Genomic DNA, 19,266 nt, shown 5'->3' on the forward strand with positions numbered 1-19,266 from the left:
TTCCATTCTCATCCAAAGATGAAGATTGTGGAAGAGCATACGTGGTGAATCTTTATGTGATCAGCAAACATTTCGATTCTCAAAATCGAACTACAGGAATAAGTCTGGCAAGGAAATACAGTCTGCGTCTATACATCGACTGTGGTTCTAGGCATGTGCCGCATGTGCGTTACGTCTTGTGGCGCCACTGTAGACATTTTGCGAACTAACAAAACGCAGCCATCTATGTGTGGACGAATGTTGTTAACAACGACGCGCAGTCTATTGTCGGAACGTTTAATAAAACTTTTCCTTGTTAACATTGTTTGATTACACGCGCGTACAGTCGAACAACAGCGACGAGTGCGACAAACGACGTTTGGCATTTGTTTTGTTCGAGGTCCTCGCATCACTTTATTGTTTCTAACCTAAAAGCTCGAGATGGCTGAGTCGGAGCAAGATTTCGGTGATCGTAGCGATAACGATAATCTAAAGCCGGACAAGCTGTTTATTGTGAAAAAATGGAACGCTGTGGCCATGTGGAGCTGGGACGTAGAGTGTGACACTTGTGCGATTTGCCGAGTTCAAGTAATGGGTGAGCACTTATTAAAACGATTTATTGGTTAGAAAGCTAATTGTCAACGATTCGATTTAAAAAACAGACGACGTCCTTTGGTATTCGATGTATCGAGTGTCTCGGAATTTAATGGCCAAACTTTATCGATGTATTAAATGCGTAAAATGACAAAAATACGAAATACGAAAGCAATGTTTACATTTAGTCAATTTATGCGAATTGCATTTTCTATCTTGAGGTTTTCAAAAATAGCATGATACTTCTAGCATTGCCAGAAATAATTACGACTACGTGTCAAAAAGCCCATCGTTTTTGATGATACAAAATTAACAGCGGTTGAAAATCGTATTTGTTACTTTACGAATTTCATTTTTATTTAGATTTTATTTGATCGAAAGCATCAATTTATTACTCGAGTTCATCCTTGTTCGATGTACTTTTTCTTTAAAAATTCCTAATTCTACATGTTTGGTTATCTGTGAATTTATAGTTTTAATTAGTAGTTCGATGTCAAGAGAGAAGATATAAACAGATTTATCCTGTATGTATTATGAGAAATCAGAAATGATCAACCAATAATGTTTGTAATAATAAAGTTATAGTTAGAGAATATCGGTCATTAATAAATCATTAATAAAGATCGTTTATTCTTGTGCATGAGTAAATTGACAAAGAATGGGGGGATATGGGATGAAACAACGAAAAACATCGAAGTAATGTCGTCATAAACGTTAGATTTTAATAACTTATAAATTACATACAAACTTAACGCGAGTATTACGTTTTCGAACATATTTCCATCGAATTTTGATAAATTTGGCAAGCACCATTATGCCCGCAAGGCACGCGGTACAAATCATTGCCGGATAAATAGAAACTGTAATACAAAGGTAAAAATATGAAGTCGGATGACATTACCGATCGAATGCAGGTAACTCGAGCGTTCCGAGCTCTGACGCACGAAACACATTTTTCGACGGAAACTTATTGCTCGCGACGTCGTTGGTCGAAGATCGTACGTTGAACCGTACAATAGGAATGTTTCGTGACGCTATCTTGTCCCATTGTAGAGCAGAGATTCAGAATGGCGTGGCAACGATATACATCGTTTCATCCATACTTACATGACAAAAACAAAACAAACGAGAGAAAAAAAAATGGGTAGATGGTGTCGCACGTGCTATCGAGATTCAATCCGATCCAATCGAAACGGAAACTAAACGAGTAAGTATCCCCGTCGCGTTACAAAAAAAAACAACTAGGATTTCGCATGCATACGACGTTAAACGAAGCGTTCGTCGTGCCTCGGTACAGATCGATCATGCATTTTTTTTTTTTTTCTTTTTTTCTTTTTCTTGTTACGATCACGTTTGTTCGCTCGCCAGTTACAACAGTTTCGACGTTGAAAAAATAGACGCGTGTTGTTTTGGTATCTCTGTTTCTTAACTATATCTTACGATTTAATTCGTTCGTTGATGATGCAATTGTCCGTTGACGCGTATCGGTAATATCGGTACGTATGTACAAACCCGACGGCCGTTATCGACGGAGATACACAAGAATAAGTGTTTGGCTCGTCGACGTTTAAATTTATTGTCGCGATGGTAAAGAACCATCCGTTCTTTCCGGACACGTTCTTTGCGGAACGTTGTCCTTCCTCCTTCGACGCTGTACACATATTCCTATACACGCGGTACGCGTATTCGCGTATACGAATACGTATCTCCCGTAAACACAGCTTGTGCGCCGTACTCGCGTCCTACGCACGCGTATACTAAATTAAATAATTCGCACATGTCCTTAACCTACGCGTATACCTTCCGTAAAAGTACTAAAACTTGAGGTAGACCCTGTAAAACTATCGAATAACAAAAATATGCGACTACGACGCGACGCATCAACGACCCCTCTCCGTCTCGTCGTCGATCTTGCGTCTCATCGTTCGTACCATTCTCGCTAGACATTCGACTATCCGTTACGTTGCTTCTCGTAAGTACAGGAAATCAAACTACCGGAAGACGCCCGACAACGACGCTCCTCGTCCCGCCTTCCTCCTCCACCCACCGGCGAACGTTCGAGAGTCAGGTTAGGTCCGCGCCGTCTCGAGTTTTGTCGATCCTGTACGAGCGATACCAGGGGCAGAAAACGAAATGTACGTGGACGGGGGCGAAGGAGGCGGGGGAGTGAGAGAGAAAAATAAATCGAGGACGTTCAGACTCCAGTTTCAACAGGAAGAATTCACCGTCTCGTTCGCGCGTCCTTGTCAGCAGAAGGAACTATACGTGTCGTTCGACAGGCATCGTGGAACGACCGTTAAGGGTCGACGCGATTTACCCTCCGATCGAACAGATTGGATTTGCTGCCCATCGACGCGTAGAGGAACGGTTAACAAGCCATAGGCATGGGCTTCATGTTTGCGACCGCGCTCATTCTTCGCACCGGTCCGGCGAATCTCTTCTCGATCTCCTCGAGGGATCTGCCGCGCGTCTCCGGCACGCAGAAGATCACGAAGACGAAACCGACCAGCACGATCACGCCGAACATCCAGAACGTGCCGTGCGTACCGAATACCGAGACGATGTCCTGGTAGGTCTTCGTCACGACGAACGTGCACGTCCAGTTGAAGGCTGTCGCGACGCTGGCCGCGGAGCCACGGATCTTCACTGGCAGTATTTCGCCCATCATCAGCCACGGGATCGGGCCGAATCCCAGGGAGAACCCGATCACGTAAACGACCAGACTCAACAACGGTATCCAACCGAACTCCGACACGTTCGCCTCCACCACGTTCTTCACGTAGAAGAACGCGCCGAACGTGAACAGGGTCAAGCACATCGAGACGCCGCTTATGTAGAGCAGCATTTTTCTGCCCAGCTTGTCTATCACGGCCGCCGCGACGAACGTCGAGATGAAGTTCACGATACCCACGAAAATGGTGGACAGGTTCTCGTCGATACTGCTGCCCGCGTCCTGAAACGCAGAGAAATTTATTCATTTTACTTACGGGGGAAAAACCTCTGGTTTTTATGAATTGTTTACTATTCAATGTCAATACTATTGTACGATAATCTAAATTTAATTTAATCAAATGCAGCGAGGAACAAAAGTTTAAGACCTTTTCTAGGCTTACCTTGAAGATTTGTACGGTGTAAAATATGACTGCGTTGATTCCTGACAACTGTTGGAAGAACATGAGACCCAGAGAGATGAGAAGTGGTTTCAGGTGACCCTTTTTGAACAGTTCCATGAAGGCGCCCTGCGACACGTTCCTCTCGCTCTCGATGTGTAGCTTTTCAACGGCCGTCAATTCCTCGGTGATGTCTGTGTCTTTGCCACGCAGCCATTGCAACGACTTTCGCGCCCTTTTCGTCTTTCCCTTCGAGATGTACCACCTGGGAGTCTCGGGGATCATGAACATCAGGATCATGAACGGGATCGGTAGACTCGCGCCGAGCAACGCGAGATTTCGCCAATTCATATACATCCCCGCCACGAAGCACACCAGAATTCCTGGATGGATCGAACGAAAGAATTTAATATCAGAGATACATTTCAATTTAAAAATCCATGCCAGCGGGGTGCGTTTACGTTCATCGAACTGGCGCGATCGTTTCTCGAGTCGTATCGGTACATCAAAGGATTCGCGTTGAATGTAAACTGCAGTCGTCATTCGATTTCGCTGTCATGTGCTATAGCGACGTCTCTTTGTAAATATTTCAATGGCGAAAGTACAAATAGAACGATCCAACGATACGATTTTGCTCGTAACAGAGCTATACAGAGAAAAGACTCGTTTCGCAAAGTCCAAAAGACGCAAATTGTAAATTTAAATCAGAGGATTATGTTTCGCAAGACATTTGTCAAACGTTTACATTTCTTGGACATCTTTTAAACGAAAGATCGATGCTTAAAGTCGAAACATTGACGAACGTAAATATTCGTTAAGTGAAAACGTCAAACTACTGATTGGATCGACATATTTCTATTGTTCGGTAAATTTACAGTATGGGACAACTATTTTTAACGGTCACATTTTCCTCGATTTTATTAGTTATATTGCTCGAACAAAATATTGCACAATCCTGACAGTAAAACACATTTTCAAAGAAAAAGGAAGAACAGGCGGAGTGGGGCAAATTTTATTCCCCAATAACGAATAAAAATGTCAGATTAATTAAACTAACTTTTACTGAACATTTAAATATTTGAGAATAGTTTACGAAATTTAATTAAAATTGAGATACGTTAGTTTTAGAGCCTCTTAGAGGCAAGGGGTGCAAAAGATCCCTTAACGAATTCCACGCTTTTCGAATCTGAAATTTTTATTTGTCGTTTGGAAATAAAATTTTCTGAGAACAGAAAATAACGAATGCTTACCTGTGTTACCAAAGGCGGTTGGTAATAGGCCTAAGGTACCTCTTACTTCGGCCTGTATAGTTTCCCCCAGATATACTGGCAGCGACAACGAGGCAATGCCAACGCAAAAGCCGCAAAGAGCTCGACCAACCAGGACCATCGCTACGTTCGTTGCAAGCGCGATCAACAGCCAAGCTGCAATTGAAACGCAGATCGGTCATTAATTGATCGATCGATCGAACATCATTCTTACCGAACGAATGAAAAAATTGTTCGAAACAAATTTATCTTTTACTAAAAATATATTCGTATTAATCGGGCGTTACTCAAATATAAATTGAGATAAAAATTATAATTTACAATGTTCAGATTGTAGATCTATCCAGTCAGACTTGGATATTGAATTTTTATATATTTTTTGATCGTCAGCAAATAATAGGAACTAAAAATATCATTAATGAATATTGTGAATAATAAGGCACCTAAGCGAGGACCTTGTGGTTTAGCATACGATAATTATGGAAAAGTGATCTATGATCTAAGATTGTTTAAAAAAGAATTATTAACCGAAGAGACGCAATTGGAAATCGCGTCTAAAGAGTCAATAAGATCCTTGAGACAGAGTGGTTCGAGTGTGGAGAAGTGAGTGGCAGTGATGAGACCAGGCGATTGGACTGAGTCTATAGCCTAGCTTAAAAGACGTAAGACTATGGAAAGATGACTGGGATCGATGTCTAATTGAATCCAGAGATCTTATTGAACTTGTTGACTGCAACTGCCTATCCAATTTAAAATATTTCCACATAATCTCATGTTGGACAGTTTCAATGTTAATACCGTATGATCGATTCTATCGAGTGCCTTCGTGAAATTAGTATAAATAGTATCGACGTAATATCCTTGATCCAAAGAGTCAGACACGTAGCTGCTAAACAAAGGAAGATTCGCAGCTAACGGTCCGCCCGTAACAATATGTTTCGATCGTCTACGATTATTCGAATCCCTAAAAATGGCCCTTTTTAAGAAGATACCCTTATATTCGTAATCTAAATGGAGGAGGTTTCGTATACGTTTAGATGCTAACAATTGGGATTTTGAGGACTTAAGTGGAATGAACAATGAGGGAATCGGTTGAGGTGATTATGAATTCGCTCGACGCGTAAGTGACCATCGAATAACAGCCTTCGCGCGTACCTTTCGGAGAAAAAACGTGATCGTACCTGCGATGAACGGCAAAGCAGTGGCCAGGATGGTGTTTCTTCTTCCAAGGTACTCGATGCACGGGCCACCAGCTATACCTCCGAACAGTGCACTCAAAGGCATGATCGATCCTATCCACATGCCCTGAAATCAGAACTTTCCGTCACGATCGTCTGTGGGAGTCTGACAATTTTATTCGAGTAATAGATAACCAACAAAACGAACATTTATTTATCCGTGACGTTTAAATTTTTATGCGTCGACTTATGAAATTTCGAATCAATTAAATGTCTTTAGGCTATGCTTAATAATAGTATTTTTACCGCGTTTTTTTTATTTTTATTTGCGCTCCGATTATATTATTTATTGACGTAAAATTATAAATCTCTGTGTTTGCGATGTCTCTATAAACAGTCTTTCAGAGGGCCTTATTGCATTTAAACAAATTCTGTTTAACGTGATAAATAATATTTTACATACAATAAACAATATTAGTGTGATTCTTCCGGTATCTTCTAGTCGAACTCATTATTGAGGCTTTAACTAAGAGATCTTGTCTTAGACGTAACACTAGTAATGATTCGTTGAACAATCTCCAATTACTCGATAGTTCATTAGTACATAATTAGTTTAACAGATTCATGAAACAATTAATAGCGTCACGTCTAAGGCAAGATATGTTAGATAAGCCTCGTCGATGAGTCCACATAGCAGAACCGCGATTAAATACAATAAGATTGTTTTTTCTATAGAAACCATTAATACTATCAAATCGCCAATCAATTGTGAGAGAAACAAAATTTGTTAATTAGCTTTTCTGTGCAATTTTTAAATGTAGAGTTGGGGCGTTATTCGAGCGAATTCTTAGAATAATTATTTCAATAAACTTTTCGAGATAAAGAATACAGTGAATAGTAATTCATTCCTATTATTATCAAATCGTCAATCGGTTATGAGAGCAACAAAACTTGTTAATTAGCTTTTGTGTGCAATTTTAATAGTGGAGTTGGGCGTTATGCGAGTGAATTCTTAGAATAATTATTTGAATAAACTTTTCGAGATAACGAATACAGTGAAGTAATTCATTCCTAATAAAAACCAATGGGTTTCTAATTAATGTTCTTTAGAGTTGAGAATGAAGTTGTTATCTTTGGTATTTTGCAAGTTTTTTACTGTAATTTTTCAATCGTTACAATATAGAGTAAACGTTAAGCGTTATGACTACTAATATAGTAATTGAGAAACTCAGAATGATCGGCTTGGTCGTTGAATAAAAATTATTGCTGAATTACGATAAATTTTCCAGAGACGAATACCGCTCGATTGGCGGCACTTGTTAATCACATTCATTTACTTTTCAAATAAGGAGTGAATTAGTATTCAAACAAATCTGGTTCGAAGAACGCTACAGATTTATTAGCGCTTAAGGAATAACGATTTGACCCATAAAATCGTAATATATTCATGAATTTTTAAATTTATGTCTTGCACAGGATGTTTCTGTATCGCTTGGAAAAAAAAGTATTCTGCTATTTATGCCGACAAATCGCTAATAAAGTGGTAGTTGCATGGAAAATGTAAAAGCAGCCAGGTTGCGCCACTTCACGATATTGAAATTAGAATATCTTCCAAACAAAAGATTTCTCGACATAAATAGCTCAACATTTTTTTATAAGAAATAATGATCTGCATCCGTTGGCGCATTAAAAATTATATAATTGCAAAAGGTATGTCGCCTTCGTGCGACCTTCACGCGTCCTTTCACAGAAAAACTAATTACACCAGATTATGCCCTCCTCAAAATCATTCGATTCGCACGTGAACCATTTTTTGTATAGTTTGCAGATTAAAATCAAACATCCTGTATATTATTGTGTTCAGTATTTTAGTTGTAACGGACCAAAGAAAGTTTAGGCTTTTATTTTATTATTCGTTATTCCTTCTCAAAATAAGGAATAAGATTTGCCCAACTCTATAATAATTGGATAGTCTACGTCAAGTGGCTCTGTGTATTATTGTGAGCATAATTTTATTTGTTCTTGCGAACCAAAAAATATTTATGTCAGTATCTCGTGGTTTATTCGTTATTCTTTATTACGAATAAACTTTTCTTCTGTGAAAGTTTAGAGTAAACTGAGTTTAGAATAACCTGCATATTAGTTGTTCTTACGAACCAAAGAACGTTTATATTTTTATTTTATGATTTATTCGTTATTCCTTCTCACGAATAAATTTGCCCAACTCTATAATAATTGGATAGTTTGCACCAAGAGCTTCTGTACATTATCGTGTGCATAATTTTAGTCGTTCTTGCGAACCAAAGAACGTTCACGTCTCTGTCTCGCGGTTTATTCGTTATTCTTTATCGCGAATAAAATGGCTTGCAACAGGCGTCCCCGCGAGCGACAATGATGAACGGCGCGCGGTAAATCGCCGAACCGCTCGTTCGAGACTAAAAGATCGTACCACCGATCGCGCGTCGTCCTTCGAATATAAATAAGCTCGCGGGAAGAAGAAAGGAAATGTCATGGAAGGAAGGAAATCGTTAAAACGCGTACGACGAGTAACGTGCCTGAAAGACAAGAGTCGCGGAGCAAGAGAGAGAACACGGAAACGAGAAGTCGATTAAACCTCGTCACGGGTATCGGTCGTCGAAGGTTGCGACAGAGTGTAGCTGGTGCAGCCAAGGAAGCCAATCGCGCGCCGTTGTCGCCGAGGCGCGGCCAGCCAATGGCTGCTTGCTGGACCAACGGTGTCGTAATCGAAACATCGCGCCTCCGACCACCGTCGACTACCATTGACGCATTCGAGGTTAAAGTTTTAATCATCCATTGACCCTTTCCAATATCGAACGTTCGCCGTACAGTAATTCCTCGCTTCAAGATCGAAAATCGGCACCGTTACAAGAACGAATCTCCGAAACGTTGCGACTACTGTACGAGTATCGAGGTTGTAGAATGTTCGAAGTGAGTAATATTCGTAGAAGTCGCGATAGATTTGCAAGGATGCACCGAAACGGGGTCACGAATCTTATATTAATATTTAACACGGCGTGCGCCACAGGTCGTACATGTGTGGATGGCTTCCCATTCAGGGGCTAACAAAATTTGTTCTCCAATGTTTTCAGTTTCTATACAAAAGTATTGTTTTGGTACCCTGTTTCTAATTATAATAATATGTAAAGATACTATGATAAAAAAAAGCAAAAAAGGCATGCAATATACGAAAATGGAAATGGAAAACAAAACTTGAAATTGAAATTGACAAAGTATTATAATAAAGTATAAAGATACTATGATAAAAAAAAGAAAGAATGATATGCAATATACGAAAATGGAAATGGAAAACAAAACTTGAAATTGAAATTGACAAAGTATTATAATAAAGTATAAAGATACTATGATAAAAAAAAGAAAGAATGATATGCAATATACGAAAGTGGAAATGGAAAACAAAACTTGAAATTCAAATTGACAAAGTATTTAAGGCCTTTGCAACACCTGGTGTGCACCGTGACTTTCACCGTTTAAAAAGCGACGTTAAAAATATCGTTTTGGGACCCTGTTTTTAATCATAATAATATGTCAAGATACTACGATAAAAAAAAAGGAAGAATGATATGCAATATACGAAAGTGTACATGAGAAACTACACTTGAAATTAAAATTGACAAAGTATTGAAGGCCTTTGCAACACCTGGTGTGCACCGTGACTTTTATCGCTCGAAAAGCGACGTCTACACCTGTACGGTGCCTTTGTCGGCGAAAAGGAAGATCGAGCTCGTTATCGAAGACGACGCGTGTCTCGGAGGATCGCATAAATTGGGAAACGTTCCAAACAAACGTGCCTCGTTACCGATCGTAGGACCTTGACCGGATAGCAAGAAAATCCGGATAACGTTGTTTCTCGTTTCGCCGTAACGTTTACGAGATTACGGCATCCCATCGAAGCACGTTTGTTTGGAAACAACGTGGTCACGAGGGGATTCGCGGGGCTCGCGATTTACGCGGACGCGTATCTCGATATACAACCGCGTTCCGATCTATCCCCGGGCGTGCATTTTTTCACTTACAATTTCCTTCGTGACTTCGAACGTGGCCGTGGCGTTGTCCCGCATGGACACCAAGCCCGGAGATGTGAAGGAACTGGAGTAACCGACCACCATGGAACCCATCGACACCGAGAGGGCGGCCAGCACCTGAAAAACGATCGAATCGAACGTTAACTTTCCTATTTCTTCGTCGATTTAGCTATTTTTACTTGTAATTCGTATGGTATTTTTTTAAATATTCTGCAACGGGTAGCTCTGGCTTTTTATTCTGTTTAACATATTTGTCTTCTTTCATATAACTACATCGAAGAGGATTCAATAATCGAATATTGAATTTTCTGTCTAAAAGTCGATTAAATTATTGTCAGATGTTTGAATCGAATTGTAACATCAGAAGCTACAACATTAGTCAAAAGATTGTCGAGTCCACAAAGGGTTAAAATCGTGGCTCCTATTAAATAGAATAATAGGAGTAATAATCATAGTACACTAGCCAGAATTAACCTACACCATCTTTAGATCATATTTTGCTATACTATATAGTTCGTAAATATAATAGTAGCAGATTTCTAATTCATTAAATAGGCAAACTCATCAGTCTTCAACAAGGGTTATATAAAAAAACATTTCTGGAGCGAAAGATTTATAAGTCTTCGAGCAGTAAAATATTATAATTATAAGCATGTAAAAGCTAGTTAATTATCGTGTAATTATTGTGTAATTACATATAATCTTGTTGTAATCGGATTGCAACATATTGCTCGTCTCTGATTCAGAGTTACGAACACACGAACCCTTTGACCCTTTGTGGACGGCCATTTTGGAGCACCATCGTTAGGGGAACGCAGAAAATTCGTGTCCAATATATGAAAGTATCATTTTAACGAACTGTTACACACGGATCGAGGAAATAAATTTTTGTTAATTTATGGCGACAGATTTGTAAAGAATTTCCTCTACTATGTGGGGCATTGAATCTGTCGCGAGGCCGTGGCGCGTATATGGCGCCTAGACTTCCGATCGGTGCTACGACACCGGAAGTGCTCACGTTCTATCAATGGGTAGTCACCAATGTCATTCTAATAGTCGGTATGCTTTGTCTTGCGGCAGATTCAGTGTAGTGTGAGTTGAATAGAAATTTGGATGATAATTATAGCAAAATGTATCGGTCACTGATACGCGTCCAAAATCGATAACTCAAGGTATGAGTCACGCAGAATCCCGTTTATTTAATCAATGACGTAACATGCGGGTCAGAACAAAATTGCAAAAATGTTGACGACTAGTGGGGATAGTCTCGTAATAATATGTCGGTCTCGAATGTTTAAAAAAATGAACTGCAAGCTTGGATAGCCGGTAGATTCAGAGATACTCGATACGAAAGGACGATCGGTGGTTACTCAAGCGTAAGATGAAGGATAAATGATCCATTCGACCGAGAACTCGTCAGGAAAACTACTGTAAATAAGTAAAATTGAATATTGCTTGCGGAATAAATGAACTTGACTTTGTAACAGGCAACCCTTTTTTTCAAACTGTATTAAATGCTAAATTAAATAGTTTCAGAATAATAGTGTAATTTAACCTGGAATAAAAACTTTTAACAATAGAGAAACAAATTTTAACCTGTTTTATTGATAACGTGAAATTTTAAACTGCTCTGAAAGTCTAATTAAAAGCGATTGTTTTGTATTCTAGACGATCCGAGCAAATAAGAGCAAAGGAAATTATGTAACGTGTTGTTTTGTTATCGAATATATTTTTTAAATATTTTTCTTTGATCCGCGACTCATCGTGTTACTCCATTGTCACGCTTGCACATGTTGCTCTATTGTTAACGCAATTTTTATTCTAGACTAAATTATACTCTTATTGTGTGGATCAATAACGTTTAATAAGTCGTTTCTTATGACTATGCAGGGTGCTTGAAAAATATCATATTGACACATAGATCTGGAAGTTTTAATTGAAGAAATTTGCTGAAAATTATTCCGTTACGATAATACGTTCCAGAAAAATGAGCCATCCTAACGAGACTCTTAATTATCAAACGCTTAGACAGAAACTGATTTATCACGATATACGTTGTCTTATTTAACGAGAGTCGTTTTCTAACGGGAAATGGTGTTAACAGTGCTCGTAATTCAACGTATGAATTCGATACTCTATTCGTATCAAATTTCTAGACGAACAAACACTATTTATATCTCGAAATGGGAGTTTCCAAACATATGTTTATGTCGTCAGTTTTCAACCTTTAGGAGAGTAGAATACGCGAACAAAGTTTGACGATCTATTTCCGAAGCATCCTGTATATTCGTAAGATGTTACATAAGAAGCTATCGACGATTTATATTTTGGTATACTACTTAGTTGTTGTTTGTAACATGTTCGTATAGATAATAACAGCTAAAGATAAACGTGTCACTAATACATCGAACGAACAGCAAAAATTTCTCAAGCACTTTTTAATATCGTTAGTTTTCAAAAACAATATAATTCATTGCTATGAATAAGATATTAAATTTCGAATAACGAATGAAGGATAAACAACATTTGCAATCTTATATCTGTGATCGAAGATATCGAAGACATGGACCTTGAAAATAACGAGGTTGAAAATGGTGTTTGTTTCACGAAAGCTTGAAAAAAAATTGACGACGAATGGACAAAATTTCTTCCTCGATACAATTTTCAAAACAACGATTTCGAGTAGAATTAAAAATTTCATTGCTACACGTTGGTTTCTATCTTTGTCGAAGGTAAACAGGTTTCGATGCATTATTTGTTCAATAATCGTCTCGAATAAAATTTTGTCCATCTCTGATACGAAGTACCGCCATATTTCGAATACGGGATCACAACTGGAAAAAGAAACGAAAGGAGAGATCATGAAGTGTTTAGGGTTGTCCAGCGTGGAATGATGGCAGTAGGGCGAGGCCCCGCAATCGTTTCGATTGGACGTACGATTCGTCGGACAATAAATCGTTCGCGCCTACGAGAGCCTCTTTATATGCAACACTAGCGCGAAGTTGCCCGGCAGTTCCGATCGAGAAGTCCTCGTAAATTACACAATGTCGATACCTGAGTGAAGGTGCACTTAGCGACTGGCGCGTTGCCCGGTAATTCGATGTTCACATGGGTATCAGCTCGCATAAGAATCTTCATGGTCGAGGGTGAGTGGCTGCCAAATCAATCGCAGGAAATGAAACAGGGCCGGGAACGTTCGCAGAAACGTCGAGAGTAGTCACCAATTGTACGCGATTTCGGTTCTTTTTATCGCGTTACGTTTAGGCGTCGGCCCGTCCCGCTTACGCCCGAGACGAAACGAGCTTGTGAACGGTCCCGCGCCTCGCGTCGATCGATATCGATTTAATTTTATTGGATCGAAGTGGATCGCGCGTGCTTAGGCGGAACGACGTTTCCCGCTCGCGTTCGATCGCGATCGCCGTAACGCGTTCCCTGTCCACGTCGGTTGTTGTTGTTGTTGATTATTTTCGCCCGTCGACGACGTTCCCGTGTAATATTGACGCGTTATTGACACTCGTGGACCGACGGGTGGTTCTCTGCTTATATAGGGAACGATGCTGGGGGGCCGCGACTCTATCCCTTCCCTTCCTCGTTGCGAGGATCCATCGTCCGCGAATCGGACGATTATACGTATGCGTATGTATGCGCGCGATCGTTTCGCGTACGCGGCCCTACGCGCGAGCGTAACTCGTGCCATTCCTTCCTTCTTGCTCGACCGATACGCGCACAGGAAGACAGAATGCTCGTTTTGTTACACACCGTGGGACTTCATACCGATATTATGCCAGCATACTCGTATCGAAATAGACACTGATGCTATTTCGGTACCCAGGTTATAGAAATTGTCGATCGTTTGTTTATGTTCCACGAACCCCCCGAGAGATAACTAAAGGAAATAGTACCGGTTTTGGGTATTTAAAACAAATTTTAAGAATTGTTACGAAATACCACTGTTTACGTTTTTCGAACAAGGGTTGCGAAGTTATAACAGAAACTCCAGTATAAGTCCCTGTCGTTGTTGGAATACTTTTCTGACCTCTTACAGTAAAGTTCTTTAAACTTGCACAATTTAAATATCCTGTAACACGATATTTTTTAACCATATTCCATCTTGTTTTCACGACACCATTCAAGAACAAAGTTTTCGAGTACGACTTGCAGAACCTATTTTAGCAGAATCATCCCCTTCCCGATTGTACCTTCCCACCCTGTATATGCAACACGAAAATAAGGAAACCGGAAAATCAGGTACAGACGAAACGAAAGGGGAAAGGAGATAAATCATGCGACGAGTAAGTGCAATACGTTGGATCGGTTTCGTGAGACGAGGAGACAAAAGTGCTGGCTGGGGATGACGCAGGGGAGGGGTAGACACGTCGAAAATTGCAACCGCGAGAACCTGTTGGGCGTGTGATCGAGAAGGCCGGAAATATCGCGCCAAGGGAGTCGTGGTGTTGCTGTCGATGAATCAAAATGTTTCAAATTAAAATTCGACGGCATAGCCCGAACGCGTTGCGCGTCGAATACACGCGGAAAAGTTCGTCGTCAACGTCCGATCTCACTCGCGACCTTCTTTCGCGTTGCGTAATCGTCTTTGTCGGAGCTAGGAGCCGCTCTTCTTTTCCTGTCTGCCGGGCAAAAGAACCGACTATCTTTTGCGGATCGAAAAGAGACGAACCATCGATAGAATAATTTCTAAATCCGTGAATCTTGGCACGTTGATCGCCATGGTGGTCACCTTATCAAACTTACGTGTTTTAGAATTGTTTACGATGAAAGAACCCGTTCATTATATGGAAAAATGTTTCGAAGATGCAGGGTATAAACTCTGAGACAGTAAGAGTGTGTCGTTCGAAACCTGATGAAAATATATTTATTTGAATGCCCTCTAACTGTGACGTACTTAATGGGTTAAGTAAATATTCCTTTTGGGTTAAGTGACAGATAATAAATTTCGGTAGTTTATGACCGTGCGTTATTAAGAATAAATTCCGAACCAGATAAAGCATTTCGACACATGCTCAAATTACACAACCTAATTTCAGTTATCGGTATTAAATATGAGGACAGGTTAACAGGTTGAACATCGAGCGAATCTTTCGTATCTTTCCGAACGTCGCAGTTCTTAGGGTTATCTACCAGTAATTAATCAAACTATTAATCTAATAAATAGGAGCATTCGATATCTTTAATGATGCAAATGTATGGAAGTATCATTCCTTTGCCGAATCGTAATTAATAATTAACGAACGAAACAAAATAAACTTAAACTAGTTATTTAAAATTTTACGAATATTAGGATTGCTATCATCGTAAACGATTTGTAAGTTTGAAGCATTGGTCACCAACGATCACCATGGTAATTGACGCGTTAAGGGACAAGGAAAACCGGCTCGAAGGTTTAAGTTGTTGCGAAAATCAGTCGTTGTGCATAAATAGAAATGTAAATTCACGCGTTTTCCTATCACCTGAAGTCACAATTTGCAGCACGATTGTGAGCGCGTACCAGATGCCTTCGTTTAATCCTGGCCTTGCAAAGTCTGAGTCTTCTCAGATCCGTGCGTGCTCCCTGTCGCGTTATCCAACAAATTTTGTTAAAATGGAAGATTTCTGGTAGCAATTTCGAGCGATTTACGAAGGCGAATTATTCCTCGCTTCTGAAGGAGTTATGACACGGGCTACACCAAGCGAAATTACTGGAATGAACGCAGAGCTTATTAGAATTTAGAAGTCTGGGTCATAAAATAGCCCTCAACAGGTTCTACAGATTTATAAATTAAAAACTACGAACTATAACACTAAAAAGTGTTAATTAACGGGAAATATTTCTTAAAGTTTACTTCTAGTATCATTACTTTGGTAAAATTGTTCTCCAGTCGAGCGTGATGGCAGCCATATTAGATAGCATTCAAGGGTCGAGGAATCGAGAGTGAATTTCGAGCGATCGGCGGATCGATTAATAGCATTAATTGTTTAATATAGTTTGCAAATGTCTCTGGCATAAACGTCATCGATGTACGAGGAAAGAAGTCGAGTGGTCGGTTATTATCAGAAGTGCGCAAGGTCGGCGCAGCAGCCGAGTATAGGCGTACACGAATGTATGCATGCATTCATGCATTCATCTTTTGTTTCCCACAATTGTTTCTTCCGACGAAACACGCGCCAGATCAACCATACGTATTGTTCGGGTTCCGTCTCGTTTTCTTACGCGTGTCTACGTAGCTTATTTACGTATTGTCTCCCTCCGTTCGTCGACCCACACCCTCGTCCATCCGTCCACCCATTCGTACGAACCATTCTTTCTCGTTCCGTTAGCCGACGGTAATTTATTTATTCCCGTCGGAAATGTGACACGTGGCATCGTGATCAGAACGAAATCGCTAGAAATCTAATTTATCGCGCCTCGTCACCCGATTGCATCGCGATTAACCAACAATTACCAGTTTATTTTCGGAAATTTTCATCGAAGTTTTAGTTGTTCGACAAAAATATAGTTTTAAAATGGCAGTAACGGTGCATCATAAGTTTTTGAAATAGTGGTTGAATATATGTCATCCCCCAAATGAGAAGACCATAGCAAGCTGACATTTTCCTCCCTTTTTCGAAGGCACGATTAAGCTCGTTCGACCATTTTACTCTTCCGTAGCCAAAGTACACCCCCGATGGCCGAGATTGCCCGAGAACCGGAGCAACGAACTTTTCGATAAGGTGTTAAAAAATTCGCGCAATGTAAATATATACTCTGGTACATCCCGCATGCTGAATAAATAAATAAATTGGCAAGGTTGAGGCGCTAAATAAAATAAATCTAAATACGACTTATGAATTTCAACGCGGGTACGAGAATAGATACCCGGAACAAAGTTCAGGTCGCGCAGTGTTTCCAATGGTCTAAAAAGAAAAGCGTTGACCCAGCGTAGTGACAAACAACGAGTTCACGGATTCGTGATCGCGCGAAATAATGTTCGACCAGGAAAAGAGATCGAATCTAGCGAGACGCGAGCTTTCATAATGCGAGGAACGAAGCAACGTGCCGCTGATCGCGATGTTTATTCGCGTACGTCTATTTGCGCAATAATAAGTGCAACTATACGCAACGTGGATGTCGTAAACGCGAAGATCACGATCCTCTCGAGTTTAGCCGCGATCGAAGGGGGCGGGGGAGGCGAGCGCGCGACACTCTCGATCCGAATCGGCTCGCTTAGGGGAGACTCGACGGGACCGCGAGGAACGCCGCCATACTTTCGACGAAAGAATTCCTCGCGGCGATCCGCGTACGCGTATTATTCAAATCGCGAACCGCGGCCTTAGACATTTCCCACGCGTACCACGGCAACCTTGTCCAGTTCGTGAGATAAGAGAATCTTCGAACGTGACGCGCGAGAAAAAATATAACTTCGACTCGAAACGACAAGTGAACGCCTGTAGAACAGGTTTCCGCCATTCCTCCACACATTTCTTTCGAAATTTCACCGCGCTATTCTCACCTACTTTTCTTATTATAACATTGCAAAACTAACGAATTTAAATTTTTATCGTCGACTAGATCAAACCTCGATTACAATTTTAGAAACAGTAAAACGATAAAATTCTCATTTTATCATTCAGTGCCGAGGTGCGCGCGCGGCGAATCCCCGTCGGGAATTTCCCTCGATGGCCGAGAAAACGTCGCCCGACATTGTTCCGCGCGAGACCGTCGAGCTCGAAATCTACGAGCCGAGGCGAATCGAAAAATGGATCAAGGATGTTTCGTCGTGGTACATATCCTTGAAACTTTTCCGCGAGTAGAACCGTCCGAGGCCTCCGTCGTTTCTTCTCCAGCAGGGGGGAAACGCGAACGGACGAAAGTACGCGCGGCACGCGCGAAAAGAAATGTACAAATAACTCGTGCCGTTTACCGGCGCGTTTGTCGCGTCTTTCTACTCCCGAGAAACGTACCAACCGGCACCGGGACAGGTATTTCTATCGCGAAAACAATTTTTCTTCCACTCGAAAGTATTCCACGCGATCTCGCAATCGGTGCTAGAGCACACGTCCAGCTCTAAACCAGGGATTGGATATGATTTTTATATCGGTACAGTAACAATTCTTAAAATTGAGATGTGTTTCGTAAGTTGAACATTTCATTGTTCAAGTGTTCGATTTAGCGTGTGTACTTATCAGAAGATCACCTGTGCACGATCTACCTTCAAATTAGTGTGCAACGATGCCCCGTTAAATATCATAAAGAAGTACTTTTAAATGTACGTTGATATTAAAAATTTTAATGGGAGATTCTAGTGGACAAAATAAGACGAAAATCAAGAATAACAGTTTCTTGATTGAGGCTTCGTTAAAAAGTTATTAACGTTCAAAGTTGCGTCTGTAGAACGGCAATTTGTCCACCTACTCTAATTTTTTTCTCGAAATTGGGTAAAATTTCGAAGGTATGTCTATTCACCAAAAATTATTATAATTGACCCCCGGAGCTAAAAATAATTTTTCCAGAACGATATAAAATTTTTTAATTTTTGTCGCATTTGTCCACTTACTGAATTTTTTTCTCGAAATTGGGTAAGATTTCGAAGGTATGTCTATTCACCAAAAATTATTATAATTGACCCCCGGAGCTAAAAATAATTTTTCCAGAACGATTAAAAATTTTTCAATTTTTGTTGAATTTGTCCACTTACTGAATTTTTTTCTCGAAATTGGGTAAGATTTCGAAGGCATGTCTATTCACCAAAAATTATTATAATTGACCCCCGGAGCTAAAAATAATTTTTCCAGAACGATTAAAAATTTTTCAATTTTTGTTGAATTTGTCCACTTACTGAATTTTTTTTTGGAAAGTGCTTAAGATTTCGGGGGTATGTCTATTCACCAAAAATGATTGTAATCGACCCCCGGAGCTAAAAATAATTTTTCCAGAACGATTTAAAATTTTTTAGTTTTTGTCGAATTTGTCCAATTACTGAATTTTTTTCTCGAAAGTGCTTAGGATTTTGGAGGTATGTCTATTCACCAAAAATTATTGTAATTGGCCCCCGTAACCAAAAATAATTTTTTCAAAATGATTTGAAATTTTTAATTT

General features: G+C 40.1%; 2 protein-coding genes across 3 annotated transcripts in view; one reads left to right on the forward strand and one right to left on the reverse strand.

The window, feature by feature from the left end:
• Positions 1-229: 229 nt before the first annotated feature.
• Positions 230-19,266, forward strand: part of LOC122405072 (RING-box protein 2) — a 47,725-nt gene continuing 28,688 nt past the window's right edge. The window contains exon 1 of the mRNA XM_043409559.1: positions 230-574. Within this exon, the coding sequence (XP_043265494.1) occupies positions 421-574 (154 nt within the window). The 5' untranslated portion in view covers positions 230-420. The remainder of the gene's footprint in view (positions 575-19,266) is intronic.
• Positions 1,248-19,266, reverse strand: part of LOC122405069 (facilitated trehalose transporter Tret1-like) — a 33,761-nt gene continuing 15,742 nt past the window's right edge. Inside the window, exons 1-6 of one of the 2 annotated variants that reach the window (XM_043409557.1) lie at positions 13,248-14,318; positions 10,185-10,310; positions 6,133-6,256; positions 4,934-5,107; positions 3,687-4,066; positions 1,248-3,526 (exon numbers count right to left, since the gene is read on the reverse strand). In XM_043409557.1, coding sequence (XP_043265492.1) covers positions 2,942-3,526; positions 3,687-4,066; positions 4,934-5,107; positions 6,133-6,256; positions 10,185-10,310; positions 13,248-13,331 — 1,473 coding nt within the window. In that variant the 5' untranslated portion in view covers positions 13,332-14,318 and the 3' untranslated portion in view covers positions 1,248-2,941. Of the gene's footprint in view, positions 3,527-3,686; positions 4,067-4,933; positions 5,108-6,132; positions 6,257-10,184; positions 10,311-13,247; positions 14,319-19,266 lie in introns of those variants that run through there. The other variant, XM_043409556.1, reaches the window with a different exon arrangement.

This window comes from Colletes gigas, unplaced genomic scaffold, assembly GCF_013123115.1.
Source record: "Colletes gigas isolate AHSC1104 unplaced genomic scaffold, ASM1312311v1 Colletes_gigas_Sc00004, whole genome shotgun sequence".
Classification (NCBI taxonomy): domain Eukaryota; kingdom Metazoa; phylum Arthropoda; class Insecta; order Hymenoptera; family Colletidae; genus Colletes; species Colletes gigas.